The 14,339-nt window shown below is 35.6% G+C and overlaps 1 protein-coding gene across 3 annotated transcripts in view; it reads right to left on the bottom strand.

Annotated features, from left to right (window-relative positions):
• LOC103695884 (Tetratricopeptide repeat (TPR)-like superfamily protein) overlaps positions 1-14,339 on the bottom strand; it is a 28,247-nt gene that overhangs the window by 2,728 nt on the left and 11,180 nt on the right. For 2 of the 3 annotated variants that reach the window (XM_088722112.2, XM_008777337.6), the window contains exons 12-16: positions 14,060-14,157; positions 13,927-13,972; positions 8,914-9,041; positions 2,547-2,655; positions 784-846 (exon numbers count right to left, since the gene is read on the bottom strand). In XM_088722112.2, coding sequence (XP_088578238.2) covers positions 784-846; positions 2,547-2,655; positions 8,914-9,041; positions 13,927-13,972; positions 14,060-14,157 — 444 coding nt within the window. The remainder of the gene's footprint in view (positions 1-783; positions 847-2,546; positions 2,656-8,913; positions 9,042-13,926; positions 13,973-14,059; positions 14,158-14,339) is intronic. The other variant, XM_088722113.2, reaches the window with a different exon arrangement.

The following is a 14,339-nucleotide window of genomic DNA, read 5'->3' on the forward strand; positions in this document are numbered from 1 at the left end:
TAATGTTTTTTCTAACCCATTCACATCTGATGTAGAAGTATACAAGCCTAATCTGAATATCTTCTGGAAATTGGAAAAAGAAAAGCAGTAAGTTCAATCAAAATTCCTCTTATGTTAATAAACATGTTACAAGATAGAAACAATTCATATAAAACCTTAACAATTGACCTAACCCTAGACATCTCTTCGCTCAAATAACGATCTTGCAGTTCAAAAGTTTTCTGTATTTACAATCTTGTCTATGTTGCAACAGGTTATGGCGATGGCATCTATTATATACAGAACTGAGAAAAATGATTTAATACTCTATTCAGCCACTTCAATGTTTGACAGAAAATTGAGTGTTTGGCTATCTGGACATTAATATCTATCGGGAGACATTACAGTTTTGTAAACAAGTTACTGAAGCGAATTAGTTCCCCGGACATGGAGAACACTACATGCATATAATGCTTGAGCACGGTCCAACTTTCAGATTCTTGAAAACTAGAAAGTCAGTATCTACTATTTTAAGAAGTGATCTCTGCGGCCACATATAAATGTGCCTCCTAACCACCTGGCACAGTGTCTAGGCCACCTTTGTATGGAGACAGGCTGCAGAGAGGAAACGGAATGTGGCCTGAATGAGCCGAATCCCCAGGTATGCAGCCTTATAAAAGCCAGGAACTGTATCCCAGTTAGAAAATAAGACTCATCACCTAAATAAAAACATTAAATATAATAACAATTATCCAATAAGATATTTTTTCCAAAAGAAAGAAGAAGAAGCGCTAAGAAACAGACCTTTGTTTCCAGTAATTCTTGCTTTGTAACTTCCAAAAGGCCAACAGCATCCAGAGATTGCAGCTACATACAGAATGTATATACAATCAGGTTCCATAAACATGGTAAGTATAAACAGATGCTGAAAAGGCTGTAGTTTCAATATTTTAAGAACTTTCATTCTGAAAGTCACCTATTTCGTACAGTAATCAATGCATCAACTATCTAATTCAATTGATGGTACACCGAATGCATCTTAGAGAGACTGGCACTGCATAGACTTCTTAAACGTGCCCTCTTCTTCCTTTATTCTTATTCGAATATTCATATACTACAATCAACACTTGATTTTAAAAATGGAAACCAGGTTGTTCATTGCAGACATCTGCAAAAACACAGCATGTTGATTTTCAAAACATTTCTAGAATTATGTGTGTGAGAATCAGACCTAGGCAACATACTGCAAATTCAAGGATTTAAGTAGAAGTCCGTTGTACTGGCTAAAGAAAACCAGAGTGGTGAAGGTCCAGTAAGTATTATGCCCTTTGGTACCCAATTCTGGGCAAAACCAGGCTGAACTCAGGGGTGTCAGGTGGTACCTACCAGTATCGAGTGGTAAATAGTGGCATGTGCCGGTACTGCTCCAATATGATAGCAGTACCATGTCAAAACAGGTGGAGGATCCTTTCTCTGGCCTTTCCAATATTGGTCAGCACCAGTACCATACTGGCACACAATTGAAATGGATCTTGGTACAAAGATTTTAAAACTTGACGCAAACTAACTATTCAAGTAAAAGATTACGAGATCCATTCTTGCTATTTAATAGATGGACAAGATAAATCTTCGATACTAAAATGGAACATCAACATACAGGTAACAGTTTTACAGTTAAGTGGATGGCACGCCACCATAAATGACTGGTAGTCTCCAATTTTCCAGCTAATGTCATACAACATCAGAAGACAATGGATTGGAAAAGTTGTGTTCGACATTTCTTGCCGGTATGTATAAATAGACATTTGTGAATATTTTGGAAGCATGGTTTGATTCATTTAATTAGTTATACTAGAATATTGAAAGTAGAAGTAAACAGATGCATAGGTTTTCAACGACAAGAATATGGTAACATGTGCATCCATTTAATGTAAGTAATCATTATGGCCACACCAATCTATAGTACTAAAATATCATTCCCACCTTCAATCATATCAAGGAGCATTAGCAGAGCCAATCCATAATAAGAGATCCCAAGTAACTTTGCTTTTCTGAGGATCCTAAATGTTAAGGCTACTTATGATCTTGGTATCTTATTCTGATAAAGGGTGGCTTGACTTATACACCAACATTTATCAAGATTGAAGCAGCTTGATATTCAATTTCCATTAGTCATCAAAATATAAGAATCTATTGCAAGGAGAAGTTTGGTATCACTTGACTTGAGAGAAGACAGCATTAGAAGAAACTCCCTTATTCATCAATAAAACTAGCGAATATAAATTATATAACCAAATTGAATTAATAAACAAAGTAATCATATTGTTAAAAACCATGGAGTCGAATTACGCAGGATCATAGAAATTTTTCAATGGCATAGTAAAAGAAAACTAAATAATAAAAAGGTTTTTTAAAAAATAGAGTACAATATATATTCACCAGTGCGATAAGCACTACATCACAAAAGAGTCGAATTTTGTTGGCTAACAATTTTCAGTTGACATTATAACAGAAACCAGTCAACAATAAATATATTCATTAGATTATATAGTGCAACAGAAACTGACCAGTATGATCAGAGCTACATGCTGATCCTTCTCAATTTCAGTAGGTGCACTATTACTTTGAAAGCTATTTCTGTTCTTGCTTGGATGGTCCAAAACAGCCTTAGCTATCCTATAAAGGAAGGATAACCAGAAATAATACTTTGAGAAATAGAACAAATAGGTTGCAGACCCAAAACACATACCTACGAGTACAAGTTGGCAGAGGATAATTTATTTAAAGATGAAAATGCTAGAGATTAAACAATTACTGAACATGAAGCAGCTCCAAAATATGCATGTATGTTAGATCAGTTAAGTATGTGCACGTCACAAGAAAAATGGGAGGTACACTCAGGCTGAACCACCCAATATCTACAATGAGAAGTTTCTGAAAGGTGATCTGCTACTACCATATGCAAACATAGATACACACATTTACATAGATATACATGTATACCTATTACCAGGATAGATACATACATACATACATACATAGAAATTTACAATATTTAGATGCTCACATACATAAAAACTAGAATTTATAAACTAAAAACTGCCAAAGTCAAAGAAAATAGGAAACTTAAATCAAACCTGTACTATTGGCTGGGAGTTTACGACAAATGGAACTCGTTATGAATGAAATTTAGCTGTAAATGCTTCTCACTAACTTGTCAGCCAGTAACATGTGTTTATTTTAATAACATCCGAAACTAAGTTACTCTAGCCTTTTTTTACATATTCTTACATATTATTAGGAAATGGTGAACCAAGTAACAACGATATCTTAGCACTTCCACATGGTTGATGAAAGCTAGGAGAAGCATGATTGTTTTTGTTCTTAGGACTACTATAGATATATCATGCCATTCTGATGCTACTTCAAACGTTTTAATCAAAGTTCGTCGAACCGGTACCGAGACCCATACCGGTCGGCAACCGGTATGGTTCAATACTGGTTCGAACTGGATGGAACCGTCCAATTCCGGTTTGTTCCAGCCACATCCTATCAGGTTCCGGTCCCCTGGTTTGTTCCAGCCACATCCTATCAGGTTCCGGCCCCTAGGGGACCGGAACCGTTTTTCATTGGAGAACCGACCCAGTCGGAGAGCGGATTGGCTCGGTTCAGCAATCCTTGGTTTTAACTGTCTGGAAAAGATTAATTGCTGACTAAGTTACTCGTATGTGCCATGCGCATATGGCTACATTACTCGTATGTGTCATGCACATACGAATCTTATCCTCTTTGATGGGAAGTACTAATCTTAATATGCACAGTTAATCAAACAAGCTTGCACCACACTCTTAACGTGCCAATATACGAGGTCTCTCTCTCTCTCTCTTTTTGCAAGTTAGTGTAGCGGAATTATTTTTTCTGAAAAAATTGGATCAAAAGCATAGGCTTAACAAAAGAGCACCAGAGCAAGACTATCTCAAATAGCAGCAGCTCAAAAAGCATAGCATTACAAAAAATCATGTTCTAGTAATTAACGGAGAGGAATGGCTGAAAACTGCTAAAAGCTGCAACTCATTTTGCAGCAAATGCCACCAATACTTCCACTGGTTCTAGTGTTTATTTGATAGGCAAAACTGTTTCTAGGTGCCCTGTCTGTACCATGTCCGACTCCTTCTAGGAGTGATAAGAAGTTTTAGATAGTATATAAGAGAATGTAGAGTAGTAATTTCAATTTCAATTCAAGATTTTAAATTTGCTTATGATTTTGTTTTCTTCTTGTATGCTATATAAACATAACACTATAGTACCCTATGGAAAAAGATTTTGATATTCATTTTTTAGACGAATAAAGTTCGAGAATTTGGAAGTTTTTTCACCAGTTATTTTTATGGTTGTAGAGTTGACACTTTTTGCCCCTCCTCACTCCTATTCTCCATTATTTTCTCTTTTTGCTTTAGAGAATTTTTTGCATTATATGATATAAGAGTGAGTCCATTCCTTTGATACCCGTGAAGATATGGAATTTGTTCTATAAATAAGCAAACAAAGAATATTTCTATTTCATACTATTGAAAAGTAACATCAAACATTCTACTATATCAAGCATAAATCAGAGATTTTGGCATTAAAGAACAATCTGGAAGCAAAGGAGACCTTGACAAGTTATCCTCTATGATAAAAATAATTCAAAAAAATCAAGGAAAGAGAAATTCCATAATATTAAATCTTTCAAATCACTATTGACCACGTACAAGCCTAGAAGGTTACAACACTTAAGACCTCGTTTGGAAAAGCTTTTGGAAGGCCAAAAAGCACTTTCCATCCCTCCAAAAGAACTTTTGGATAGTATAGTGGTGTTTAGTAAAAAATCTAAAAGTTGTTTCAACTTTGCCAAAAAGCTTAAAAGGTCTAGACTCAAAAATAGAAAACTGAAAAAGTCTACTCGGGAGTTGTTTTCTGGCAAATGTCAGAAAGTTGTTTTGGCTTTTATGAAATTTTTGTGGTGACCAAAATGCTTATGAACAAATCTCATAATTATATTATTATACTATAAATACAGTATATTATATTATAAATATATTATATTATATTATAATAATATTATACTATATAATAGTATTTTAATGTGCAGTAGTACATTATTATATTGTATTATATCATATTATATTATTATACTATATTATATAAAATTATATTACAATATTATATTACATTATGTTGCGTTATAATAATTTTATACTATGTAATAATACATTATTATATTATATTATATCATATTATGTTATATCATTATGCTATATTATATAATATTGTATTACACTACATTATAATAATATTATATTATGCAATAATATGTAATATTTCATTGTATTATACTCTACTGTACAATACTATGCAATATTTTTTATTGTCGTTAGGTCATAATACTAAAAGCACTTTCTCAGTTTGGTTACTAAACACATGTTAAAGTTTCCTAACACTTTAGAAATGTAATTACCAAACAACAAATAACTTTTTATAAAAACTTTACTTCCAAAAGCTCTTCTACCAACTGCAAGTCCAAACAAGGCCTTATTAGTATTTAGATGATAAACTTTAATTTTGGTATCTAGATCACCTTCTTACGTTATCCAAGAAAAAATGTTACACATCTCGCTTCATGATAAATCTTCCAACATGGCTAAGTACAACCTAAAAACCTTGAAGGTTGCCACAATTTTTAGCATTTAGATGGTAAACTTTAGTTTTACTATTTAACTTTTAGTGTCTAAATCAGCTTCTTGCCATTATCCAAGAAGAAGGTTGCCACAAAGAATATCTCAAACACTACATGGATGTGCCGTGCAAATTGAACATGTCCAATCTCAACTATTCCAAAAAATCGCTCGCTATAGTAAATTGATTCTCAGTTTATGCATGTGTATGTTCAATTTTAGCTTACATATACATTAACTTGGACCTATAATCTCTTTTCTCTGCAATCAAACAACTTTAGCAATGGATATATTAGATTGACATAACGACATTATGTGGAGCTAAAAGTAGTCAAATTTCAAGAAAAATATCGGAGGTTCGGCCAACCTCTTTATTCCCATCCTTTAACTTAAACAGTCAATCAAAGAGAAGTTTAATCAAAAGATTGTATAGCTTACAGCAAACAGCCATTCACATGCTGAAAAAAAAAAATCTGAAAATCAATTATCTTCCCCCAAATTAAAGATGAGTTCATGCATGTCTGAAAAATGGGATCTCTTCTGGCTGAACATTGTCCGCTACAATATCAATAATATTTACCAGTGTTAAGAATTTGATTTTTTGTTTTTTTTTTCCTGCTCTTCTGGATTTCTAGAGCAAATTTAAGCTCTTAGAAACATGCAACCCCCACATACCAGGTGATGAGCTGAATGCTAACTCAATTGGTTCTTCATTGTAGCAGAAAAATCTGATAACACAGCTCATAAATAATGGAAACATTTCTCTCAAGCTTCATCTTGCATAAATTAGTGGGCATCCAACTCAATGAGCCAAACTATGAAGCCAAGGGAAGAATTGATAGAGCACCAACCAAGCAAAATGACAACCACCTTCGTGAACTGGTACATTTTCTTTTTTTTGCAAAAACAGATCAAAAGAGAAGGTTACCACTTCTTCCACAGGCAAAGATTAGAAGAGGAAAAGAATCTGCACATGGTATATATCAACTTGGAGAAAGCATATAATACAAGGTTTTGAATACTGCTATATTAGAACCCATATCAGTTTTGTCCCACAATAGTACAATACTGGCATGGTCGATATGTACCTAAACTTCAGAATCAATAAAAATGAAAAGCAATGACTAAGGTGTTGGTATGGACAGCTGGTACTAACCGGTATGGACTGTTGGTACAGACTGGACCGGTCTAATCAGTTCTGGCATCCCAAGGTTGGTATAGGTGCTAGTTTTCCATCAGAAGGGTAGTGGTACTATCCTGTCCCAATGGCATATGATTTCTTGATATAATAGGAGTAACATGAGGTGGTCATAAGGAAGAAAGGTGTGCAAAAACAATAAACTAAAATAGTTCAAGTCATGCATGTTGAGGTAGTGACAAGAAATAGGAGTAGCTATAAAGATTTAGTGGCATGTTGATCATGTTAGACTTCAACCAAGGGTCCACTAAACTCCAATCTTTTTACACCAATCATTGGTGAACTAGCAACAGATACTGAAAGATTATACCACAGATGCATGCTTTTTCACAAAAATATGTAGTTTGAAATGTAATTAGGGTTACATTTAAAGTTGATAGCCAAGAAATACCACAAACTAACCAGGTTCACTATTAAACAACTACATACAACAGAATGGAAAGACAATGAAGATATAGCTAACAACATATGAGGTAAGCAGGTACGTGCTTCTGGATGTTATATGAACATCCATATCAAATAAAATATAGTTGTAATTCTAGGCACTTAGCCTTGTCCAAAATGCCTGCAGCCAGCTTTGTTGCTCCCCATTCCTGAAGCAACTCATGGCAAAGTTTGACAAGACAATACTATGGCCCGCTCTTTCGCATCATTCGAAGCTTTGGCATTAAAGAGGGGCCCAAGCAAATTAAATGGATGTAATAAACATGAGAACATGAACTCGTATATGGTAAAATTTGGAAAGACAAACCAAGAAATGAGTGTATTAGTGAAAATGTAAGAAAAATGCCATGATGACAGGGCAACCAGAAAACACGTTGAGATAGCATAAGCAATGAACCTACTAAGCTCAGGTCAGGAGGGGTGCCTAAATCCTTGTTTAGGGATCTAGAAAAGGAGGAAAGATTTCAATTAACATGAGCGGAAGTTGTGATAAAGGATTTGGAAAATATTGAATTAGGATTTGTCATTAATAGGACAGCTAGAAATAATGGTTAATAAAGCCTATTTATCTTTTCAAAACTACATTGCCATCTACCTATGCACGCACCTTCTACCTAAGCACTATCAGTTCCCGCACTTCTTTGCACCCTGCAATTGGCTTTTAAAACACTAGGTTCCATTTAGTTCCATTATAATTTTAAAATCTTATAAATCCAGTGAGATCCATTCAAATGTCCAAATTGAGCACTAAAAGAAAAGGAAGAAAAAGCAATGAGAAGAGAGAGGAGACATCAAGATCACATCTTTTTAAGTGTTAGCCTGTACTGGTCCCTACCGAATGACACATTGTGTCGAACGAACCATTTCTGGCACCAAGCATAGCACATATTGATTCTTTTTAAAAATCTTTTTAAATCAAAAAAGGGTATAAGTTCTTTTCTTATTCCGGCACAGCTCAGCATGTGCCACCCATGGCCAGCATGCCCACGGGCACCAGCACTTAAACCCCAATAAAGACAATAACATTTAATGTTTATCACATAAGGAGTAACCTCTTTGTGTGCCGTTCCCCCTCTCCTTCCCCTCTCCCCTGCTCCCTCTCCCTCTCCTTGTTTTGGTACGCCCTGGGACGGCAAGGTATGGACCCATCCCGTACCGAAACAATCGCCGACCAGTACAACCTCCGGAACTGGTTCGCCAAACCTTAGAGTGAATTAAAGTAATATTATAGACTGAATAGATCTAAATTATCAACAATACAGATGCATATATCCTAAGAAATTATAGGCATAAAAATCCTAGATTAAGTCCTCTTTCAGAAAGTAAAAATGGGAAAAGGTCATTCAATAAGAAAATTCAAATAATTTTAATAAAATGCTTTCATTCAGAAGAATGCACTCAGCTGTCAACTTGAGCAGCTATCCATTATACCTGTTTAATATCCATGTATACCAAAAGAAGCAGCTTTGTCCTATTCTATTTCTGCCTCGACAATGAAGGATTTTAAATGTGGATCATATTATTACATAGATCCATCATCAAGTAAAAAAGATAAAAGGCATAAAAGAATGCATAAACCTGATTGAGTCGCCTATAAGAAGTTTTGCTCTTTCAAGTTCACTCCTTGCTTTAGAACTTTTCATCTTCCATAGTTTCTTAGAGTTGAGTATAGCTATTCTTGCCAAATGAACCATGTTTGCAGCCACCTACAACATACAAAATTTTTACAGCATAAATGTTTAAATCTTGTATATTGAATTAAAAAATCCAAAAAAATACCCATCAGCAGATAAAAAATACCTAAATTTGTTTTCCACTTCTTTACTTAATTGATATTGCAATTTTTCTTATAGAAACTTAGTTGACACCAAGATTTGTCATACGGGTCGATATCGTACCGTACCATACCGGGCGTATCGTATCGTACCGATACCATGCCGGACGAATCACACCATATAGGTACCGAATTGATATGCAGTCTTGTACCATACTATTACGGGATCCGGTACTATAATAAAATGGTACTGGTACGGAATCCGGTACCGAGATGGTGAACCTTGGCTAACACAATACAAAATGAGCTTATTGTAACAATGCATAGTCATCTGTGATGCCTAACCATCCGTGAATTCCTTGGACCAAAATCCAAAGGTAACAAATCCGCATAAACAACATCATTTAGTAGGATACATTAACTAGGATGAACAACTCCATCTTCATATAGTATCTAAGGGTGTCTCCAAACACGTTTTAAAAAGCAAGAATAAGTTATTCCGGTCAATCTTGTTCGTTCCTAGAATAACTATTCGAATGAAGAGCTCACATAACTTTATTCCTAGAGCTAACTTGAATAACTTTATTATTAGAGCAAGGCCCTCTTTTATTGCTGCCTCCTTTTGTACGGACAAAGACATCCTTAGCCTAGTATAATTCCATCAATTTTAGCAAAATGGAAACAAGAATGATTCGAAGAATAACTATTCCTGTTCCACTATTTCTTACACCTGAACCAAAGGCAAACAATAATCCAGATCCAAAAAAAGTACAGTCACACACCATTGAGACTTCAATTGATAGTACCAAAGTTCTTTTGTACAGCCCTGAACTGCTCGGTTTGGGGTGCGTACCAAACCGTATTGTGTACCAGCTCGGTTCTGCTCCTCAGTTCGAAAAATTAGGTGAGGGAGAGAGAGGAAAAGATAGAGAGAGGGAGGGAGGGAGGGAGGGAGGGAGGAGAGGAAAGGAGGGAGAGGGAGGGGAAGAGAGGCCGAGAGAGATGGAAGGAGGACCGAAAACCCTCTCTCTCTTTTTCTCTCCTCCCTCTCCCCTTTCCTCTCTGGATCTCCCTTTGTCGACGCCTCGGAACGGCATGGCAATCCCATACCATACCACACCATCGAGCAACTGGTTCGAGTCTTAGTACCGGTCCTTGATTGATACTTTATTTTATTTTTTAAAAAAGTATGCAATATACCATCGATCATATGAAAATTAACAAAATCATAATTTGTCATTATTGAGGTTCAAGAAGTACTCATTACAAATTTTCTATATAAATGCATACCTTAACTATATTAGAAGCTACACAAAGATATAAAGAAGATAACAATAGCCTTCATGTTAAAATGGCATCAAGGATAAGAGAAATGAACTCAGCATAAGCATGGTTTAGGAATTTATTTGTCACGATAAAATAGTGGTCCATGCTTCCATTAAACAAAAGATCAATAATATGAGGAAATCCTACACGAGAAGGCATTCTTAGTATTGGTAAAAGTATTTGGACTTGACCAACAAGTATATGTGATCGGCTTTTAGCTCAAAATTATTGAAGTTTGAGACTATTTTGTGACCGATATTATAACTTAATGTCAATCTTCCACAAATAGGAATAACATCCATAGTTTGACAACCTTTGGTTTGCTGCAAGGCGATTGGTGCTTATCATGAAAAGTACAGTGCTAATTGCCAAGTAGGAAGAACAACTCGTAGGTTATTCCATATAGCACTATCTTGGAGTACCGTGTCAAGATTCTCTTATACTACAAAAGAGAGAACATATAGAGAAGAAGCCAGGTAAAAGTGCCAGAACAGTATTTCAATGCTAAACCATCTTCGGCACTTATTTGCCATCATTATCACACTGACGAAACCAAGAAGTACCATGTAGCTAGAAATTTCAAATGACAACATCGAATGCAAAATCTTTATAAGCAACCCTTGTATGTCTCACCATAAATCCATGAGGGGTAAGTATTTGCATGGGACCTGGATTCTGCCCACCTACGATTTTAAGGATCGGATAGAATATCAAAACCAAAACTTTTAATTTTCTCTTGGAACTAACTGAAAGCCAAGGTTGGTTTTTCAGTGTTTCTATTAGTGCTTTTAACCTTTGAACATAAAATGATAAAATAACAATACATAATAATTTTTTCCTTTGCAAAATGTATAGATAATATATACATATACATGTGGGTGCGGATTTGTTGCACAACTTGTGTAGCGTACCAAAACCAAAAAATTGATGGGGATTGCCGATTTCTATTTAAAAAAAGGAAAAAAATTAGGGAGGGGGTTTTTTGCCCAATGCTAGAGCAACAACTTTGCACCAACCTTCCGCCGTTCCACACCAGCCTCAAGGCCCTCAACCTTGATAGAGGATTTGTAATAACATAGGACCGCACCCAAAAAGGCTAGACAAGAATGTGTTATTTAGGTTTCTTGGCCCTGTATTACCTAAGATCTACCTAATGCATAGCTAATGTAGGACTACACACATGCATGCACAAGTCCCCACATACTCTCCTCATTTAAGCCCAAGCATCCACGCGAAACCAAGGGTCCAAATCCATCCCAATCCAATCACAAATACCAGAAATCCAATCATAAACATTACACTTAACCCATAGTCAACCCAAATGGGCCCATGTTATAGTGTTCCCTAGTCCACATAGGTCATGAGTCGGGTACGCTTTGATACTATTTATAACAGCTCAAGACCTCACCTAGACAAGCTAGACAAAATATTATTTAGGTTCTTTATCTTGGTATCAGTACCCAAGATCTACCCAATGCATAGCCGAGGTAGGACTAAATACTCGTCCACACAAACCCTCATAATGTGCGTACATATACTATAATATTATATAGTATGTTGTGTGCATATACATTGAGCTATCAGCCTTCAATAACAATTGTCTGCATAGCTATCATCAGCAAATGGACAATACGAAATTGTATATAGATGTATCATGCATGTTTAACACAGCATATACTTACGTATTGTTTACTCAAATTACATGTGCCATTGGGATATCGCAAGTGTATATATACGATCAACCACCAACCACATAGGATCTGTTGCATTATGGTAATTTCTCCTAAAGTTGCATATTAATGGGGCCAAGAAACATTTCTTAACTCATTAATCAATATTCTCTACATGGCACAAAATAATCCAGTAGTGCCACAAACAAGGTCCATAGGATGGATGTCGAAATTTAATGACCATATTGTGACTAACCATAAAGTCCATTAACATTTTGTTTGTCAAGCTTTTGTTTGACATTTTCAAGCTCGTTGGATCTTCCAACAATTGACATGTTCCAATCTCAACATGTAAAAAAATAACGTCTACGTATAGTTTATTCCGCCAAATAGTCTCAGAACAAATAATGTAGGATTTCAAGGAAAACGTTTCTAAACAAACTTCAAACCAAATTATCACACGAAAAGATCCGAATCCCTTTCATGAAAATCTTTGGTTATACTTAGCGATCTCATTTTCATCACTTTTGAAGAATATTCTCAACAAGTCTAACCGACCGGGCAAGAGATTTCAGTCATACGGCTTGATTTGTGTTCAATTTCATATGAAGTACCCATTTTTTAGTTATTTAAATATATTTTACACAAAAATTATAACTTCAGTTGCACTTTCAAACTTCCTCCTATAGGTCCATATTCGGGCATTTTAGCTATTCCCTTCTTTATTTGGTCCTTGAGAAAGCATTTGTTCTTCTGCTATCATTTCCCTATATCTCAACCTAATTTTAGTTTGACATGCTTACAAGCGCTCTGTTCTTTTGACTACTATAATGGTCTTCTTTCACCTTTGCTAATTGACTCGGTTCACTAAGTGTTTAAAATTCAGTGCCTTTGGTCTTAGCCAACTCTTATGTTTCCCTAGACCTTGTTACCCTCCAATATCTTGTAATGATCTGATAATGATCTAATTACATTATTATGTGGCTTGAATTTCACCCAATAAAAGTAGCTCATTCATGACAGCAACCAAGATTCGTGTTGGTACAAGCCATTAGATGGTTCCAGATCCAAAATCCACCAATTTAACATGTGATACAATTTTCTATGTGTCTAGCTCCTTCATTTTCTCATCAACAAACCTGAAGTGGTATCAGATTAAGATGTGTATCCTAAGACATCAATGGAGACTTTATCATATATCTCAATTTCTACAAAAATTCTCCACCTCTACGGTCCTAGATCTTTATGGCCTATATGTGCAGCCTTGCAATGCTTGTAAGTAGCATTAGGCGCTTTTTGGCTGCTGGTGCATTCCGTACAAAATGTCCACTTTAAGGTTTTTAAACCATAATATCTAGTTTCCATTGAATGCTCAAGTCCATGGAAACAACACAGGCCATCCTTTCTAGCTTCTAGTCTCTAGCAAGCATTAATGATTCAAAGACCACAACTGTCTGGTAGTTGAGAATGTATTTTCACCAATAACTACAACTTTCAGGACAAACTCTCCATTTAACTTGCAAACACTGCTGTTAAGGGAAGTATATGGAAACTCTGCGCGCTTATTTCAAATATGTTATAGGAAGGTGGGGGGGTATCTATACGTGCATCCACACAAAAAACGAAAAACCAAAAAAAACATGTATATTTATGTATGTATATGGATAGTTGGACCACGCTTTGGTCAACCATATATATGCACATACATAAATACATCGAACGAGAGAGAGAGAGAGAGAGAGAGAGAGAGAGAGATGATTCCAAAGAACATTCTATCAAAGATCAACTAAAAGCACATTCAACCAGGATAAGAAATTAAACCTGAACATGAGCTGGGGGAAGAATCCCTTTTCTAGCAACCAGACATCTGCAAAGCCATCATGTCATGTTAAATTTCAATGAACACATACAATGCAATAGAACACGAACAAAATTGAATACATTAAAAAACAACCGTTCCAAAAGTTCTTGGGCTTCCAGCAAACTCCCATTAGATTGTAGAGTCAAGGCTAGGCCTTCAGCTGCTATTACGGTTTCCAATGAATCCCATCCCTAAAAAGCAGCTTCATAAATTCGTATAACACAAAAACAAGTAGCCTGTGAATGTGGTTAGAAGTCCATTTTAATCAAATTTCGTTGGAGTCCTAGGGTCGCTACAAGTAAGATGAGAGTCCTTTCAGAACTAGGAAACATTGTTTCTAGTTGTTTTGGTCTCTTCTAAGATTTTCTTTGAT

This window comes from Phoenix dactylifera, chromosome 5, assembly GCF_051530095.1.
Source record: "Phoenix dactylifera cultivar Ajwa chromosome 5, Ajwa_hap1_PhDact_Kaust_v1.1, whole genome shotgun sequence".
Taxonomy (NCBI): Eukaryota; Viridiplantae; Streptophyta; class Magnoliopsida; order Arecales; family Arecaceae; genus Phoenix; species Phoenix dactylifera.